The sequence below is a fragment of the Sorex araneus genome, chromosome 4 (genome assembly GCF_027595985.1).
Source record: "Sorex araneus isolate mSorAra2 chromosome 4, mSorAra2.pri, whole genome shotgun sequence".
Taxonomy (NCBI): Eukaryota; Metazoa; Chordata; class Mammalia; order Eulipotyphla; family Soricidae; genus Sorex; species Sorex araneus.
The window spans coordinates 154,040,294-154,060,824 of record NC_073305.1 but is presented as its reverse complement, the minus strand read 5'-3'; the positions used below and the strand labels follow the sequence as shown (position 1 = coordinate 154,060,824).

Here is a 20,531-nt window from a genome sequence, read left to right as displayed (position 1 = left end):
TAGGCTAATTTAAATCATGCCTACTTAATAATTAGGGGAGAACTGATAAAGAGCTCTTGGGGTAAGATTTTTTTTTTCACTCTAGCTTATTGCTGTAGATACCTGGAAGTTCTCCTTAGAAATCATATGCATTTTAGATTATTCTCTCATTCAGTTTGCATTTTACCCATTTGGATTAAGTTGGGAACTTTTCAGCAAGTTATATGTTGCTGTAAATCATAATTTGCACTCCATTTCCAATTTTTCTAAAGTGTTGATAATGCAGCCACATATAAATGAGCTAACAGAAAAAAATTTTAAATGTCTTATTTTCAGCTAAGTTGTCTTAAATGTGGGAAGACAGCAAATAAGTTTAGGTATAAGTAAATTTTCTCCAAACTTTAAAAACTATTACTCATTCTTGGCAAATATACTTTAATATTCAATTTCTGGTGAATAAAAATCTATACCATTTATTTGAAATAATGCTGTCACAGTTTTAATGATTGGCTTTTTTCTTTACTGCAAAAGAAAAAAATTATGTATGGAATATTTGTACATGCTCACTATAACATTAGTTATAATTGGAAAAAAGAAATAATGGTAATCTAATAGTCAGACAATTTATATGTTAGACTCACATACATAAAAAGAAATGCTAAATAAAAGGGTGGAAGATGCATAACAGCATTATTCAAAAGACAATAAAATTACATAAAGTCTATCTAAAATAAACCGTGCACATTTGAAAGGACTGCAGCAAAACTAAGGCGGTAGCAATTATTTCTATTATTTGTGATAATAGCATTATCAAAACACTTTCTGATTCTCTGTAAGTCTCTATACCAGGAAGTTTTTTTTTATAATAAGCAAGTACTTGTAGAACAGATTAAAAAATGCTGGAGTTAAAAAAGAAAGAGATTGAAAATAGAAGGCAAACCTATCTTTTTTAATCATCTTTCCTAAACTGAGATCATTAGACTGAAATATAAATTATGTATGCCTCGTACTACACTTGTAAGGAGAAGAGTTTATAATTCTTGAATGATCTAAATTGGTGATTTAAGTTTTATTTGATAGTTATTCTTTGTCATTGGTCTCCTTTTCCGTGACTTCCTTCGGCTTGACTGTCTTTCAGGAGCAGTACCGTTTCTGCTATGATGTCGCTTTGGAGTACCTGGAGTCTTCTTAGTTGCATGAGGCATAACCATGTGTCCCGACAGAACCCGGCCGTAGTTGAGCCAGCAGTTGTTGTATGTGTCACACCTGTGCAGGAAGATTTTATTGTGGGGGGTGGGAGACTTTTACATTTGAGAAGTAAAAGTATTTTTCTTATGAAGTTGTGTATCTTAATAAAAAGGACTCAATTAGTTTCTATTATTGTATGAAAGCATCAGCATTTCGTGCCACATAAATTATATTTAATAAGAACCAGATTCAAATGAAAACTTATCAGTGTTTGTACAGTGACTATGCAGCCTTTCTCTCTTGATTTTGGTAGCGCAGCCACCACGTGTTGCATGAATTAATCCTTTCTATATGGCATTTTTCTCGCTTTTTAAGATTAAAGAAGGTAAATCTTTAAGGATGAAAAAAGGAAAACTGTGCAAATTCATAGTAAATTTCCATTTTTATATGTTTCGAGTATAGAAGATCTCTATATAAATATATAAATGTATATGACTGGCTTATTTTCTTTTAATGTGCAATTATGGCTGATCATTTAAAGTTCTTTTTAAGGAAAAAAAAACATATAAGCCAAAGACTCCTCAAGTGTAAATATGTCTATATGGAGAAAGCACATTATATTTATTGGTTACTGACATTCCTTTTTTGATGGCTTAAAATACTACCACCACACGCAATCTTTTTTTTTTTTCAGAAGGAAGCTTTTTCTTTCCCTAAAGTCAATTGTAAACAATTTTTGTAGATTATTTTTTGTATGTTTTAGTGTAAGTAGAGGATAAGCTTTTTATCATAGACCAGGAAGCAATGTTCTTTATAGTGATTATCTTGTGTACATGCTTGTGAATTAAACTATGTGAAACACCCTGACAACTGGGTCTTTTAATATAGGACCAAATTTAAAAATTTTGCTAAAAAGGATTGATTTTTCACTATTTTATTGGGTTAGTAAATAATGGTTTAGTGATCACATTGAGAAATAATGCACACATTCTAGATCCTGCTGATGACTTGCACAGTATTGAATTAAGTTTTTTAATAGATTTTTTTTTTCAGTTTATGACCAAACCCTGGTCAAAAAAAGCAACATTTATGCTTTCGGGGTCAAGTTTTAGCAAGTTGTAAACTGTCAAGGTGATAAAATGTGCTGTTGAGATTTGGAGATTTTTTTTTTCAATGTTTACATGCACATGCTTTAGGCACTGACCATAAAAAGTATGAGCAAATCAATCCCAGATTACTGTTTCGTGCATTGTCACAGGTTTCTTGAGTGAACCTCCTAAACGTGGTCTTGTTCACATGCTCAATGTAGCTGTAATTTTCAATCATCAGCTCGAAGTTTGTTATCGACTAAAGCATTCCAGTATCCTCTTTCTAGATTGCCAGTACATCACATGGTGCTTATAAAGATTTAATTAAAGTAAGAGTGAAATAAAGTTTTTATAATTACAATCATTATTGTTTGTACATCATTTTCTCCTCTAACTTTCATGACTTTACTCCCAAATAAATAGCCTATTCACAATGCTATCAGTAGAACACACTAAGAAAAAAAAAAATCTAGTAAAAGCAAAAGTAATGTCCAAAGTACTAATTCCCCTCGTTCTGATTCTTTGTCAAAGATGGGGGAGAGCCAGGATTTACTATCTCTTATTCATGTTCTATACTTATGTTTCACTGTTTCTTTATGAAACGTACTTCCTCCTCATAACAAAAATGACAAATAGTACTTATCACCCCTATTTTACTGATGATGGAATTGAAACCAATGAGTAGGTAAATGATTTGCCAACAGCTTTAAATCTGATTTCAACTCAGCCGTTCACGCTTTTTCCCTGCATACACTGCTTCCTTGATGGTGTGACAAAGGAAATTTGGCACTTCATTCTTTTGTTCCTCATTAATTGATTTTTCCATAAAGTATTATCATTATGGGCATCTTTAAATTCCATTTGCTGTGCAACTTATTAGAATACTTGTGACTTTCATTAGTAAGCATTCAGATAAGGAGACTTTATCTTCTCAGAAGATAAATTCTCATTTAAATTTACATACCTGGAACAAAAAGTTCAGGAACTCACCTTGGATTTTTTTTTTTTACTGAATATTGTTCTCACTGCTAATCCTCTGCAGTTGTTTCCGTACGGTAGCTGCATTTTGCTCATCTTATTGCAGCTGCACACCACGAAACTTACCTCGCATAGTACAGTCAGAGGTCTGCATCCCCTCCCAAAATTCAGAAGACAAATAACAAAAGTCCTCTTTCTCTTGTAAAGGAAAAAGAATGTCATGCGTATTTTTGTTTCACCAGTTCAACAGAACAAATAAATATGGGAATTCGGACACACGTTCTTTGGTTGGGGGCCACACTCAGTGGTGCTCAAGGGTTGTTCTTGTTTCTGCCCTATGGGCTCAGGGAACCATGTGGGGTGCCAGGGATCAAACCCAGGTCAGCCATGTATGTGCAAGGCAAATGCCCTTCCCACAATACTATATCCACAATATTTTTTTCTTAAAACAGATCCTCAAAAATAGGCAGTCTTTGAACGCTTGGGGAGTTCCCAGCACAGTCATATGCATGAACATCCCAGGAGCCATCCTAGCAGGGTACCTCTAAGAGTAATCTGTTCCCAGAGAATCTCCTATTTTCAGATGTTATTCTTTAAAGGCCTTTCAGTCTGGTGAACCTTTCAGACCATCTTCATACATACTGTTACTAGAAAAAAAAAAAAAATATATATATATATATAGGTATAGGCCCCAGATACAGGCAACTTGAAATTTGGGAGTTTTAATCAAGTACTCTTGAAAATAAAGCTTGCTTGATTTTTGGAGCTGACAGGCCTTTTCCCAATGTTTAATGTTCAGAAAAAGGAAAAGTATGCATTACTGTGCTGTGGCTGGATGATCTTTGACACTGAGGGAAACAAAAAAGCAAAAAACCAAAAAATAAAAAAAGGGATCGTATTTTTGCCTGAACTAGAAAGGAGAGAAAATAAGTTTGCTTCTACACCAATGTGTTTATCCACCAATGTGATTATTTAATATTCACCTCATTGAGACTCTTGGTTTCAAGTCACTCATATAAACAAAGTAGGAAATCAGATGCCAACCACTGCTCCCTCTCAAATCATTTTGACAAAAATTGCTTTGGGTAAAGTAAAAGATTTTGGCAACAAAAATAATGTACTAGACAATAGGTGTTAAGGTTTAGGAGAGAAATGATTGTAGAAATAGATGATATATAAGCTTTTGGAATATTACCTAGAGGAGTGACAATTGAACATTTTTATATAATTTTTATGTGCTTCTGAAAATTTTCCTTTTTGTAACAAAACAGCTAGAAATCTGTATAGTTTTTTATGCATTAGTGTCATGTGTTGGATACTTCGTAAAATATTCCCATAGAAACAACAGGCTTCCTAAACTCATTTCTATATTTTGGTGAATACCATGATTTAATGTAAGGGCAACAGATTTATATTCAGTACTGTCCAATATGAAGATGGAAGATAGCAGGCTACCCCTTCTACAAGAATTTTTATTGCATCTTATTTTGTAGCATCTCCCCACAGTTTAGGGAGGCTGGAGTGAGAGATCTGAATTTGTTCACAGCTGGTCTCTTGAAGCAGTCTGCAGTGTATTAGAATATTGTCTTTCTGAAAAGAAAAGAAAAGCTATCCTGGGATCTCCTTTAAGTAAGCTATAAGTACCTCTTGGAATATAAATAGTCTAAAATCAATAGAAATGTAGTAGATATATAACACTTCTGAACTTCTAGCTTCCTCCAAAGTGAATTGAAATGCTAGCCTGGAAGATAACAAACAGCAGAAAGACTGTTATCAAATCGAAAAAGAAACCAACGGAAAGAGTTTTTAAACCACTGAATCAAACATAAGATCCTATTGAATATCTGAAGTCTCTTAAATGATACGTGCCTGGAGAGAGGGGGAAAAGGGAGATTATTTTATGTCAGATAAGATCTCTTATACTGTTCTTTCCACTTTTTTAAGAAATGCTTTAAATCTTAAAAATGCGAGTTTGTTTTATTCTGAAGTAGTTGGTTCGTTCAGCATACCATCATTACCTTTATAAGTTAACAGTCTTAATGCAGTTAGGGGCTCTGTTGTATTTTGGCTTTACCCAGCACCCACCAAAAACCTCCCAATACTCTAATACAATCAGAAGATATAGGATATGAAAAGCAGGGGTATCTAAATTGAGTCACTGATATGTTCCTTTTCCAAAATTGATATGCAAAAGCACAGAAGACAAAGCCAGGCATCAGTACTATGTGGCACGGTCTGAGATAAACTCGCAATGGACAGTACTGAAAACCCTATGTTGAGTTAAAGTGCAATACAAATGGCTGCAAGACCAGCAGACACTGGTAGTGAAGCAATTTAAGTGTGTTTCAAAATGATCACTTGAGTTGGATTATACAACATAGCTTATGAATTTTTCCCTAAGAATATTTTTGATTTCTGAAAAAAAATCTGTCTTCCAGTTTTATTAAGGGCATGTCTCTAAAGTTTCATCTTGCATTTTTCTACTTTTGATTGAAAAATGGGGACCAGACGTTTAGCAGCTTCAGTTCTACTCTCAGAAACATAACAGAAGATTGATATGGTGGCTTGTCTGGGGTTGGGGACAGCAGGATGGGGTGGTTATTTTGTTATGGGGTCAGAAAGAATGATATGGTAAGGCGAGTTTGACTTGCACTCAAAATCAAAAGCACATATAATGTCCAAAAAGAATGGCATGTACCTGCCAGTGGCCTGAGTACATAAAACCAATAATTTCTCATCTGTCAAGCATATGGAAATAGAACCGTTTTTTTGTTTGTTTGTTTGTTTTTGCTTTTTGGGTCACACCCGGCGATGCACAGGGGTTACTCCTGGCTCTGCACTCAGAAATTACTCCTGGCGGTGCTCAGGGGACCATATGGGATGCCGGGGATCGAACCCGGATCAGCCGTATGCAAGGCAAATGCCCTACCCGCTGCGCTATCGCTCCGGCCCCAGGAAATAGAACATTTTTATATGAATTTTTTTGTCAACTGAACTTCTTTTAAAAGTACACTTCAGACTCACCTTTGCAAAACAAAATCCATCAGCAAACTGCATCTGCTGTGGTCATAGGAAATCCACAGGTGTCCGATCTGAGTAGAATAGTTGGTTCACTTTTTTAAGCTTTTAAAATGTCTTTAAAGAAACATGAGTTTTAGTTGTCTCAAAATAGCTATCTTATTTTTCATTTCTTTGTTTTTAACTATCTTTTATCACCTATGTTTTTCTTTCAAACGTATGTGTAGATAACTATTGTGGCCTATAATGAAAAAATAAACAAGGTTAAGATATCTTTCTGCTTCCTTCCACCTAAAAATTCCCTTCTAAAAATGTTTTCAAAAGAATACATTTAAGAAAGTCATTCACACATGTACCTAATATGTATCTCCAAAACAATGGCTAGAAGGTTATTCTAGAAATAATAGTCCGAAGAGATTATTTTGGACAGGAACTGAGTGATGAAATTAGGTAAAGGGATATACCTGATAACCTTTCAGTATCTGTATTGCAAACCATCATGGCCAAAGGAGAGAGTTGGGAGAGGAGTGAGTGAGAGAGAGAGAGAGAGAGAGAGAGAGAGAGAGAGAGAGAGAGAGAGAGAGAGAGAGAGAGAGAGAGAGAGAGAGAAAAGAGTGCTTGCAGGGGCTGAGGTGGGGGCAGGAGGGGATCTGGGGACGTTGGTGGTGGGAAATGTCCACTGGTGAAGGACAGGTGTTGGAATATTGTATGACTGAAACGCAATCGTGCACAATTTTGTGTATCTCACTATGATTCAATTAAAAAGTAGCCCTGAGAACTCGAAGGGGGAGCATTTGCTCTACCCACCATGGAGTCTAAGCACTGCCTTAATCATCTGTTCAGAAAAGCATTCTGGATGTTACGGCTCATCACCTTCCAGCTTATACTAACCCAGGGAAGGAGCATGTCAGTACAGGCCCTTGCCAGCCTATAGTGAGAACCTGTGCTCCACTTCCGTAAATCTAATTATATGGGACACAACAGTGAATCCTGGAAGAGAGCAACTCTCTGGAGATCTCTCCAAACCTTGTATCGAGCCAGTTCCTCCAGGGCACCTCAGAGGGAACAGGTGTGCCCTCTGCCCACTCCAGAGGACTACAAGCTTCCAGAAGAAAACCTCAAGTACACAGGTTCAGGGACTAAGACTCCAGGCCACATGGTGGCAGCACCCGCTCCAGGCCTTGGCTGTCACGCCCACGATCTGCCTCCTGGCACCGCCTCAGCACGTCAACGTCCTTGATCCAGAGATTCCCTGATAAATCTTAAAATGAATTAGCTCCCTACAGAGATGTCTTTGGACCCTGACCATCTACAGTTTCAGAATTCTAGAAGGGCACCAGACCTCTCATGATAGTCATAATAAGCAGTAGAAAATAAACTATCTAGCATCTGCCCCTGGCAGGCATACTTGAATGGTGATAGGAAAACTCAAAATAATGGTGGTGGGAAGGTGTGATGGTGGTGGGATTGGTGATAAATATTGAATGTGATCTATTAATGTGAACAAACTTATAAAAATAAATTTTTTAAATGGAAAAAATCTGAAGCATAATCAGACTAAATTTAATTTCCTTTTGCCTTTAATTTATATTATTGGTATTATAAAATGAGTAATCATTAGTTGTTTAATCTCTGATGCAAGTTCTATAGTATCTAGACTCAAATATGGACTTTGAGTAGAAATTCACCTTCATTTTCTTAATCAGGTTGACTTTTCTTATGAGATGATAGGTATTGGAGGGATGTTTAAAATTATCAAAATCAATGAGCTTGTTGTTAAGTTGAAGGAATGAAAAGAGAAGTCATTTATTGTTTAGTAAAGGACCAGATAGCAAATAGTTTTTGTTTTGCAACCCTTGTTTTGTAATTTGTTTGCTAGACCTACTCCTAAAGAATGATTCTAAAGGAATATCTTCAAACAAAAATGATTTAAAAAGTAAGACATTTCTGAGAATTAGGAAGGAATAATAATGAGAATGTATGAATTATGGGTGCATACAATATGATAGCCTTTCCTTTATACTGTTTTATAAACAATGATTAAGAATATCACTTCAGGGACTGGAGCAATAGCACAGTAGGTAGGGTGTTTGCCTTGCATGCAGCCAACCCAGGTTTGATTCCCAGCATCCCATATGGTCTCCTGAGCACCGCCAGGGGTAATTCCTGAGTGCAGAGCCAGGAGTAACCCCTGTACACCGCCAGGTGTGACCCAAAAAGCAAAAAAAAAAAAAAAAAAATCAATCACTACATCTAAGAAATACTCAAAAAATATTTTAAGGTGGGGAATTCAAAATAATCTGAATGGGAAATTTTCATATTGCTTTCCAGGTGAAAAATTACTGTTATCACTGGATTTTCATGTCATGTATGGGTGTTGTAATACACAACTGAGAGTACAGCCACTGAGAATGTCAAGAAATGCACTCAAAACACTGTGAATTAGTCAAAATGAAATGCTTAAGCACATTCAAAAAAACCTATGCCAAAATAAGAAACAGGAACAGGAATAAAAACCAGAAAACATAAAGAGGAAACTGTAAACTGATGAAGTGTGTACCCATCTCAATAATTTAATAGTCAAAAAAACCCACAAAGGACAGATGGGCAGTGAATTTTTTAGCAAGGACTGCTGTGATGCTCAACACACCAGTGAGACCTTCAAAGTTTCATGCTGTGGCCCGGAAATGAGGTATAGTATTTAGGACCAGCAATGCTCAGGGGGCACCAGAGAAACACCTGGTGGTGCTTGGGCCCGTTGTATGCCTGGGGTCTTGTCCATGCCAGGAATTTGATTACCACTTGAGGTATCTTTGCATTCTGACCTACTGATATTTCAGTGACTCAGCTGAGGAGTTGGAAAGGAGAGAGCTCAAAGCAATGGAGTGCATGCCTTCTATGCATGCGGCCCCAATCCATCCATCACCACATGCCTTCTCCCCATTAAAAATGCCAAGTGTGACCATGGTAGCCAGATTAGGAAATGCTATGAGTGTTCCCAGGTTCAAGCAACACTGGTGGATGCCTACTGCAACAAGGTAAGAGGGTGGCTCAATTTTCTATGTATGAGACACTTCAAATTAAGTACAATAACTAATTATAAGGATTGAAAAGATTTTTTTTAAGTAGAATTAAGTTAGAAATAATGAGTGCTATAAAATTTAGTATAGTTCTTAACAAATTAAAGTTTTGGTTAAGGTAGCCTATATAGTATAATCAGTTATGGATAGATCACACTGCTGAAGGGATAGTACAGCAGGTAGGGTTCTTGTCTTACAGGCAGTTAACTCCGGTTCAATTCCTGACACCTCATATAATTCTTTCTGCCCTACCAGCAGTGATTCTTGGAGCCAGAACGTGGAGTTAGGCCTGAGCAACACTGAGTGTGGCCAAAAAAACTAAGAAAAGAAAAAAGTACTAAGTATGGTATATGTGTACATATCAAACCACAAAACAAAACTTCAAAATATATTTTAAAAAAATCATAGAAGGAAAAAAAGAAATAAAACATATAGTTGGAAAGACTGCCACTCTATAGCAACTGATAAAACTAGTAAACAGTAGAATATTAGGAAGATTCTATACTGCATTGTTTACTGGGGGTAGGTGGTATTTTTTTTTAGTTTTTTATAGAAGATTCAAATAATACAATCAATGAAGAAGATCTAACTGAAAAAAATTAGAATACATGAAAGCAATATGGCAGAGAGTCTCTTGCCTGCGCAATTGGCTGTCTTCTCTGAAGCCCCTCCGAGGGGATGGGCTCCAGCTTCTCTCCCCGCCCCGAGCAGAGCTCCTGGCAGCTGAAGACCTCCGGAGCCTAGCCACAGCCATGCTCAAGGCCCCTCTCCACACGTTCAGACGAGCCTCACGCATGAAGGCACCAGCAGAAGAACCCAGGTGTGTGGGACCAGGGGCTGAGGCCTCCAAGCCTGTTCAGATCAGGACTGGGCCTCCTCCACCCAGATTTCCCATTTCCCAGTAGCTAGGTCACATCCAGGGACTGCCCCCAGTGCCGTGTAATCCCATCCACGGCCAGCATCCAGAGACTTAAAAGCAAGCTCCTAGGAGCTTTTAAGCTGGAAAGCAGCTGAGTGATAGCCTACTTTTCCTCTGGGAGAACCTGGCAAACTACCGGGAGTTTCCTGCCCACATGGGAGAGCTTCACAAAGTCCCCATGGTGTATTAGTAAGCCAAAACCAGTAACAAGCTGGGTCTCATTCTCCTGACCCTGAAAGAGCCTCCAATGTGGCATCGTTGGGAAGGATGAGTAAGGAGAGGCTTCTAAAATCTCAGGGCTGGGATGAATGGAGACAGTACTGAGACCACTGGAGAAATTCTACAATCAACGGGATGATGATGATGATGATGATGATGATGAAAGCAATATACTATACTTTTTTTAAAGCCCCCATGCAGCATTCACTAAGGTAAATTTATCTTGGGTCATTATTTATTTTCATTAAAGTTTAGGTAATAAGGTTGCAATAATGTTCAAGGTTAATCACCACCACCACAGAAGTGTCCATGACCATTGTCCCTATGTCACCTCTGGTTCAAGCTTCCTTTACCCAACCTGTCTCAAAATTCAACAAATTTAAAAGAATTCTATAGAGTATGATCTTTGAGCATAAATGTTTCAAACTAAAATTCACTGACAAGCAATAGGAAAATCTCTGATTATATGGAAAATAATGACACATGACAATTCATAGGTCAAGGTGTTTTTAAGAAAAAATTTAAAAGACCAATGAAAGAAAAATAAAAGTATGTCAAAATATGTGAGATGTAGTTAACAGTCCTGAGAAGAAATTCTATAACATTAAGTTTTGCATGAAAATTTCACATTGCTTTAGTTGTAAATGAAATCAGATCACAAGTCCGTTATCTAAGTATCTCAGAGAAAATAGAAGTACAAAGCAAATCAAAGCAAATAGAAAAAAATTAAAACAAGAAAGAAAGTGAAAGCAGCAATGAATGATTTAAAGAGAGAGAATAACAGAGAGAGAATACCAAAGAAACTAATCTAATTCTAGGTAAAAACAATAATTTTTTTTTCAAATCTTGCAAAATACAAAAATAAAGAGTAAGGCTAGAGTGATAGAACAGCAGGTTGGGTGCTTCCTTGCACAAGCCAACCAGGGATCAATCTCTGGGATTCCATATTGTCTCATCCTGCCAAGAGTGATTCCTGAGAGCAGAGACAGGAGTAAACCCTGAGCACCACAGGGTGTTCCCCCAAGCCCAATATACATTGGATTTTGCATACCAGGATAACAACAAAATGATAGTACAGTGGGTAGGGAGCTTGTCTAGCAAGCATCATTATCATCATCATCAGAACTGAAACAAACAACACAAATTGAGATATCTTCACCATCAAAGCAAAGATAACAAAGTTTCTGGCAAAATGGTAATTTACCAAAGGGAAAAGGGACAGGGGAAGGAAGAACCATTCCAGCAAACCACTTGGATAGCATCCACATCTTTAGCAGTGAGAGTGATGGTGTGGAACATGCATTCATGCATTTATCAAGAAACTTATGCATGCATCCTGAAACTTACACACTACTATAAATCAATGGTAACTCAAATTAAATATGTAAAAAATAAATACTATAGCGATAAATATTCATATAATTAAAAATTCAAAACTTAAAAAACTGGATAAATTCCTAAAAAGAAAACAAAATATGCATTGTTAAAACTCAGCCAAAGAGATACTCTGAATAATCATATAACAAAGAAATTGAATTCATAATTAAAATTTTTCAAAAAAGAAATAGTTTAACTTCTGGTGAATGGCATGATGATAGAGTGTTTTATGTACTAACAGTATTTTTAATCAAATTGCATTGATAACATTTTAAAGAAGGATTATATAAATCATAAAAATGAACACCAACATTACAAAATCTTTTCTAGAAAAGAAAAGACGTTCAAACTTATTTTATGAGCCAAATAAAAACCACTATCAAAAAATTACTGTACAAAGAGAAAAAGAAAAAAATATGGACCAACATATCTTTTAAACTTTGCATCCAAATTCTCAATAGATATTAGGAAACCATATTCACCAAAACAAATGATTTAATGTTCATTGATTTAAAGAAGGCCTTTGATTATGTTGAGACTGAAGTGGTCATCGAAACCCTAGCCAGACAGGGCGCTCAAACTCAGTACATCAAGATCCTTCGTGAGCTGTATTACGGATTCACCACCAGGGTCTCACCATTCTACAAGGAAGTGTTCATTAACGTAAAGAGACGGGTTCAGCAGGGTGATACCATTTCACCGAAACTCTTCAGTGCCACCCTTGAGAACATCATGCAACTATCATGCGATGACTGGAATGGGAAGCAATGGGAATAAAGATAGACAGTCGGCAACTACACCACCTCAGCTTCGCTGATGACATTGTTCTAATAACACCAAATATCAGTCAAGTAGCATGAATGCTGGCCAACTTCGACTGTGTGTGTGGAAAGGTCAGACTGCAGCTAAATCTCCTGAAGACAATGTTCATGAGAAATGGACTAGTTCCTGACGTTCCATTTGCCCTCAATGGAATGAACATCTCCGAATGCAGCAGTTATGTGTACCTAGGTCGAGAACTCAACATGACAAATGACCTGGCACCTGAACTGCGGAGGAGGAAGAGAGCAGCATGGAAACCCTTCAAGAGTGTTAAAGAGCCTTCAAGTGGTTAAGAGGACGAAGAATCTCCAGCTCCGGGCACATCTTTTCAACTCCACCGTTCTTCCTCCAATAACATATGCCTCAGAGACCTGGGTCCTACGAAAACAAGATGAGAATGCTATTCAGGTATCCCAAAGAGGAATCGAAAGAGCTATGCTTGGAGTATCACGTTTCACTCAAGTGAAAGAAGGAATCTGGAGTTCCAACTTCCGTTGATGATCAAGAATCAGGGACACTGTCTTGTTTGCCAAGACATCAAAAATCAAGTGGGCCAGACACGTAATGCAATTTGGAAATGACCGCTGGACTAGAGCTGTTACCTACTGGATTCCACCGGATGTCAAAAGAATGCATGGCTGCCCACCTACGAGATGGTAAGACTTCTTTGTCAAGACCCTAAATGAACGGTTTGAGGCTCTTTGTGTTCCTGGAGCGAGCAGACGCCATTGGGCTACACTAGCACGCAACAGGGACGAATGGAGATGTTACTGGCGCCCACTTGAGCAAATCAATGAACAACAGGAGGACAAATGATACAAGTGATTCCACAAAATGACAAATAATCATAGAGATAACCACATGGAATTTTGGCCAAGTTTGTAAAGTTAAAGTAACATTTTTAAGAAATCAATTTTCTACACCAACATTTCAACAAGCTAAAGAAACACATTTGGTTGGGATGTTTCTCAGTGTAGAGCATATTCCTTGCCTGTGTGAGGCCCAGGTTTTGAAACTGACACCAACATGGGGTAATGGGGTAGGGGAGCATCATTAATACTGGAATTTCAAGCATTGCAATAAGGGAAGAAGAAATAAATTCATTTATATTTGAGGGGTAAAATAAAACATCTTATTTGTAGATGAAATGATGATTTTGTAGGAAATCTTAAGGAATCTACATAAAATCCTAGAACTAATAAATAAGATAAGTGAATTTTAGTCTATAGACTATAACAGACGGATTAGGAAGATTCTACAGGGGTTAGGTACTTGCCCTGCACGTACCTGACTCATATTTGATCCCCAGCACCACATATGATCTTCTACTAAGCATCTCCAGGGGTGATCCCTGAACATAAAGCAAGACTTTAGCCCTAACCACAGCCAGGTGTGGCCCAATCTGTCAGTAACCTTCCCCAAACTAATATATGTATTTGATTTCTACATATTTACAATAAGCATAAAACTTAGAAATAATCTTTACAGCTACCAGGACTGTACCTATGGATAAATCATACATATATATTTACATTATCAAAACATGTACAGAATTGTTGCAAAATATTACATAACACTGTCACTGTCACTGTCGTCCCATTGCTCATCGATTTGTTCGAGTGGGCACCAGTAATGTCTCTCATTGAGAGACTTATTGTTACTGTTTTTGGCATATCGAATACACCATGGGTAGCTTGCCTAGAAATCAAAGTAAACATAGATAAATGGAAAAACATTTTTGTTCAACAAGTAAATATTTGACTAAATAAAAACATCAGTTTTTCCCGTTAATCCATAAGTTTAGGACAATTATTTTGAAAATCTCAGCATTCACTTTTGTGGATACAGAGAAGCTTCTATAATTCATATGAAAAAGGCACAGGTCTTAGGCAAGTTAAAACAATATTTTAAGACAGGGGAGATGGGCTTTGGGCCACTCCTGGTGGAGCAGAAGTCTGCTTGCAGTTCCTTGCTTTATAGCCATGCCTGGCAGTGCCCGGCAAATCAGGTAATGCTTGGAATTAAACCAGGGTCTCCACCATACAAAGCACATACTTGTCCTTTGAACTACCTTTGTGAATCTCAAAAAAAAAATCTTGACAAATAATTCAAATGTGGAGAAATCATCTATTCCATATTATCATGTACTGTATACTAAGGTAATCTAGAGAATAGAGTTGATTTTTAAGGAGAAAAGGATAGAAGAAAATGTTCTCAATTTAGAACTAAGCAGTATTCCTAGTCCTGAACCTTAAAACATAATAATGAAGACTAATTTTGATAAATTCAATCTTATCATAATTCAAAATTTTGTTTTCAAAAGACCCCTGCAAAGGGAATGAAAAACATAATTTTTAAATAATAACTGCAGACTACAAACCAAATGAATGAATGGACTAGTATGATAAATGCATATATATATATAACTTTCAGAAATTAAAAATAATGCAGCTATGAAAAAAAATAACCCCTCACTGAAGAGCATATACAGAGGGCAAATAAGATGTAAGTATATATTCAGTAGTGTACATTGTTAACCATTAGGGATGGCAAATATGGGCTAAAGTCATGAGGAATTATCATTTTCACCCATTAAAAAGGCCAAATTTTAAAACTGATGACAACACCAAATACAAAATGCTGCTCAGAAAACAGAAACTGGACTATAAATTAAAGCACTTACATATTACCCATAGTATTACAAAATGGTAGTGTCTCTTAGAGATTTAAAAAAAGAAAAGGCAAGCTTTTTGGGGGGTGGGGTAGGGTCCGCACCCTGTGTGATCCCTGAGCACAAAGCCAGTAGTATGCCCAAGCACCACCGGGTGTGGCCCAAAATATAAAGAAAGAAAACAAATATAAAATGGAATACTAAATCAAATCTTATTTGCCCAAACCATGCCTAAGAGAATGAAACAAAATAGAGAAGAGAGAAAGACAAAATACATATTGCGAATAAACAATCACAACACATGTTACACAGTAGTATGTGCCGTAACAGACAATATTCCAAGTGACTTGGCTGTAGAGCATAAGAGAAAGGACTTTTTGGATTCAAGGCCTCATAGTGGGAAGAATTTGGATGTCCACAAGGAAGAGAAAGTGGTTGATGAAGTTTTCGCATGCTGAGAAGAGTAATATGATATGAGGTCAGTGACAATGATAGACAGCATATTTGCCTAGTATGCCAGAACAAAGAGACTGGCTGTGTGGTTCATCTTGCTCTGTTTTCTTCACCTTCATAATGCATAATCCAAAAACTAACGCTTTGCACTGCGTAGGGCGATTTCAATAAAAGTTTACTTTATTTCATTTAAGTCAGGCCTAGTATCCAGACTTCTCTCTCTCTCTCGCTCACTCTCTCTCTCTCTCTCGCTCTCTCTCTCTCTCTCATGTTTCTGTACAGCATCATACAGTGTCTCTGTTTCTAAAAAGACAGACAAATAAATGAAACCCACAGGCATCTTCTCCTGGGAACTTTCCAGGATTATTTTTTGAGTACACTGGTTTTTTCATTACCCTTAGTGCTTTGGCACTTCATTTATAGTGTTCACAAATTCAATGAGCTCTTTAGTAAGTAATTTGACTCAGGACCACAAGAAGCCAAATATAATAAGGACACTATGATAATTCATTTCAGTTTAATATCACTGAGTAAATATAAGCAAAATCTTTCTCCATTTTAGTTCAAATACAAAAATGATAGAAGCATAAAAATTATTCTATAAATGCAGAAACTACTATATGAACTAGAAATGAAAAGCTTATCAATCAGATATGGTAGAGACTTCCCCAACAAGCATATAGAGAGCCAAGGCAGTTAGCAGATTCTGAAGCTGGGAGGGAGGAGAGGACATAGAGAGTTATCAAACAGATGTCCCAGAGTTGACTGACAATCAGAACTGTGTTTGATTTCTAGACCATACACACCATCAGATCAGGAACCTCAACTAGGACCAGAAAATAGACCAGTGACCTAGTCTCGGAAAAATGTCGTCAAACCACCTGTACTTGAGATCCTAGAATCAAATCACTCTGGGTTATACTCTTGAGACAGTCATAATATCTCAATGCTGCCATGTCGAAGTTCTTCCAACTGGATGACTTTAAAACAAGATAAATTGGGTCAGAGAGATAGAATAACGAATGGGCAGGGCCCTTGCCTTGCACACAGCCAACTTGGATTCTACCATCAGCACCAGATATGGTTCACTGAGCCTTACCAGGAGTGATTCCTGAGCACAGAGCCAGGAGTAATCCCTGAATAGAGCTGGGTGTGCCCATTTCTCAAATAAATAAAATAAAAATAATACAAGAGTATTTTCAAGTGTGAAATCAAGGTGTCGGCACTGTCATACCCCACAGGGGGGACTCCTTTCCTGTGCTTTCTGGGGGGCTGCTAGCAGCCCTGGCACTCCTCACCTGGTCACTCCAGAATCTGTTTATATGACTGCATGGCATGACCCTACGGCTATTCTCTTACAGATTTAGTCATACTGTACCACTGTATCACTATATCACTGTCATCCTGTTGCTCATCGATTTGCTCCAGTGAGCACCAGTAACATCTCCGTTGTGAGGTGACTGTTTTTGGCATATCAAAAACACCATGGGGAGCTTGCCAGGTTCTGCCATGCGGGTGAGATACTCTTGGTAGCTTGCAGGGCTCTCCGAGAGGGACGGAGGAATCAAACCTGGGTCTACCGCGTGCAAGGCAAACGCCCTACCCGCTGTGCTATTAAGCTAATTAATTTGGGACTAAGATAAAACCTCATTTTAAGTTAAGTAAGAGAATAATCCAAGACCTTGGTTCTAAATAAGTCCCCACTTTGGGGAACTGGTCCTAAGATTTCACATGATATTGGTAGACAACTCAACCCTCCACAGAAGCCGGTAAGAAGATCAATAGTACATTGAACTATTCAAGTGTGGAAATTGAAGGCAGATTACTTTTAGGCATATTTTACCCATAACAGCGATGTATACAGAACACCATCCCCAGGGGCTACTGCTAGAACACCCTTCTTCTGACACATTTATGTACCCATAAAATATTTTTATTGAATTTAAAATGTTACAGGAGTTCTATAGAATGAGTATCTCCTGGCTACTTTCTGTTTTTCATACATAAGTTATATGTGAGCTTTTTAATTATGTTGGAAAACCAATTTATTTACTTGTTTGGAGGCCTCTGAAGCCAGAAGAGCCAGGAGACGCTTTGTGATGATTTTCTACCAATCAGGCCAGCAGTTCTGTGCAAGGGTGAGCAGACCCAACGCTACTCAGGCCGTGCAGTGCCTGGAGGACATCAGGGGTCCTCCAAGCCACAGGCTGTGATACCCTAGGGACCTTGTATTGATGAATCAGAGTTGGTCGTATACAAAGCCTTAACCCCTGTGTTATCTCTCTCACTGCTTGCTTCATTTTCTTAACTGTTCTATAGTATTCTAGAAAGCCTATTTTATCACAACTTTCTCTTTGGGATGCTTGCATCGATTTCTTTCCTTTTGGCTTCTTATCCTATGTACTCCTGGCTCTATGTCTAGGAGACTGACTCTTGGGTCTACATCATTGAGTCTCCGTTCTCTCTTACTCAGATACTTAAAGATGAGTTTGGCCAAGGCAAGCCACCAATGGGAGGTCAGCTGGCAGAGGGACAGGGAAATGGTCTTTCCCCCTCGGTGATGTACATTTTCATAGAAGTTGCATTGAACAAACATTCTGAGGTTGGTCCCTCAACTCACAGTTTACATTCTCTGTATAAAAAACAAACAAACAGCTTCATCCTCTTATCTTTTCAAGTTTAGAGATAGAATTAGCTACTTCTTGGGTGCTTTACCAGTCTTTGTTAATGCACTAACATTGACTGTACACTTTAATAGTCTCTTTTTTAAAAAGTCTCATTTTGGGACCAGAGCAATAGTCAGCGGGGTAGAGTGACAGCTTTGCATTCAGCTGGTTTGATCTCCAACACCCCATATAGTCCTCCGAGCCCACCAGACATAATTCTAGAGTGCAGGCCAGGAATAAGGCCTCAGTATCACAAATGTGGTCCTAAACAAACCTAAAAATTCCTCAATTTAATGTTTGAGTATATCATCTATTTCTTTCCAAAATCTTGACGGATAAAGACTTTAGTTCTAGAAGTGGACATAAGACACAGTCCATTAAATTGATTCTAGCATTGGGTAATTTATTTATTTCCCGAGTATGTGGCTAGATTCTTTGCCAAGGGGACATGGGACGCTGGTAATGGGAGGCAAGTAATAGTTGGTACCTTTACTAAAGAAAATCTGCCTCTGGCATGTGATATGCACCTATTGCCCTAGAAAATGCTGTTCCTTTCGTTACTACCAATAAATATAACCTACAACACTGGATCTTTGCCCAGAGGCTTAGTAATGCATCTTTGCTGTCTTTTCTCAAAGCAGGGCCTGATCTCTGTCATGTTATAGGTTAGTCTACAGCAGTGATCCTCAAAGTGTCATCTTTGAACTGGTTTCTGCTTCTTATTTCTTACTTTTCCCCAATGAATAAAAGAGTGTGCACCAGAATGTGACCTATGTCACTAGGTATACTTTTTGCCTTGGGTTACACTTCTTTTTCTTAGTGATTTTTTTTTTTTTGTATAAGGAACAGTGCATCAATGTATATTTTGTCACAACTTCACCTCTATGTAGCAGGCAGAAACTTTCACTGGTATTCTAGAATTTTAACTGATTTGGTAGGCAGGAACTCCAGCTCATACTGTGTTGTATTAGTTATAATATCATGTTGGAATGTACAATTTGATAGCATGATCAAGAAGGAGTTCACAAATATCACTTGTATCACTTATCATCCCATTGCTCATCGGTTTGCTCCAGTGGGCGCCAGTAACATCTCCATTCATTCCTGTCACCTGCTAGTATAGCCCAATGACATCTGCTCATTCCAGGAACACAAAGAGCATCAAACCATTTGTTCAGGGTCTTGACGAAGAAGTCCGACCATCTTGTAAGTGGGCGGCCAGGCATTCTTTTGACATTCCATGGAATGAAGTTGATAATGGCTCCAGTCCAGCTACTGTCTCCAAATCACATTATGTGTCTGGCCCATTTGATTCTTGACACCTTGGCAAACGAGGCAGCATCCCTGACCCTTGATCGTCAACAGAGATTGGAACTCTGTATTCCTTCTCTCACTTGATTGAAACATGATACTCCAACATTAATGCTTGGAGTATCATGTTAACCAATATATGTACTAGAATTGCAAGTACATCATTGAGGAAGAGAGCTAGCCATCTGAAAGTTCACAGACTTGTGAAATTAAGATATTTCTTTAAGAGGACAGTGGTGTGAAATGTCAGGATATATTAATGCAATGAATGCAAATATTAAATGAGAGATAAGTCACTTCACTTTGCACAGCACAGAGTAAAAAAATCCCTAACTAGTACAAATATCCCTAAACTTCTACACGTCGAGTTATGTTTTTTACCAGAGAACTAACTTGTACCCATTTTCAGTAACCAAAGGAAATTTGGAGAGAATTTTTTCTTTTATAACAAAAATAAAAATAGCATTCCATGTTGTCTTGCAGCAGCCATGGTAGAGGCAAGAACAACAGAGAGCATAGCACTACCAAGTTCCTTCGCTGGAAACTATTTAAAACAAACTGAGAATGCATTATGTCAGCTCCACTTTTACTATAGGTTCAATATTACTGTAGGTTTTACAGGTTATTTGATATTATTTAAGGGATGCTAATTATTTAGTCACACATTATGTAATAGTTATGTGTAATTATTTTATATATAATAATTATTTTAGCACTGTCATAGCACTGTTGTCCCACTGTTCATCAATTTGCTCGAGCGGT

The 20,531-nt window shown here is 37.6% G+C and overlaps 1 protein-coding gene across 12 annotated transcripts in view; it reads left to right on the top strand.

The window, feature by feature from the left end:
• PTPRK (protein tyrosine phosphatase receptor type K) overlaps positions 1-2,616 on the top strand; it is a 564,747-nt gene extending 562,131 nt beyond the window's left edge. For all 12 annotated transcript variants that reach the window (XM_055135020.1, XM_055135009.1, XM_055135012.1 and 9 more), the window contains one exon: positions 1,118-2,616. In XM_055135020.1, coding sequence (XP_054990995.1) covers positions 1,118-1,171 — 54 coding nt within the window. In that variant the 3' untranslated portion in view covers positions 1,172-2,616. The remainder of the gene's footprint in view (positions 1-1,117) is intronic.
• Positions 2,617-20,531: the final 17,915 nt, after the last annotated feature.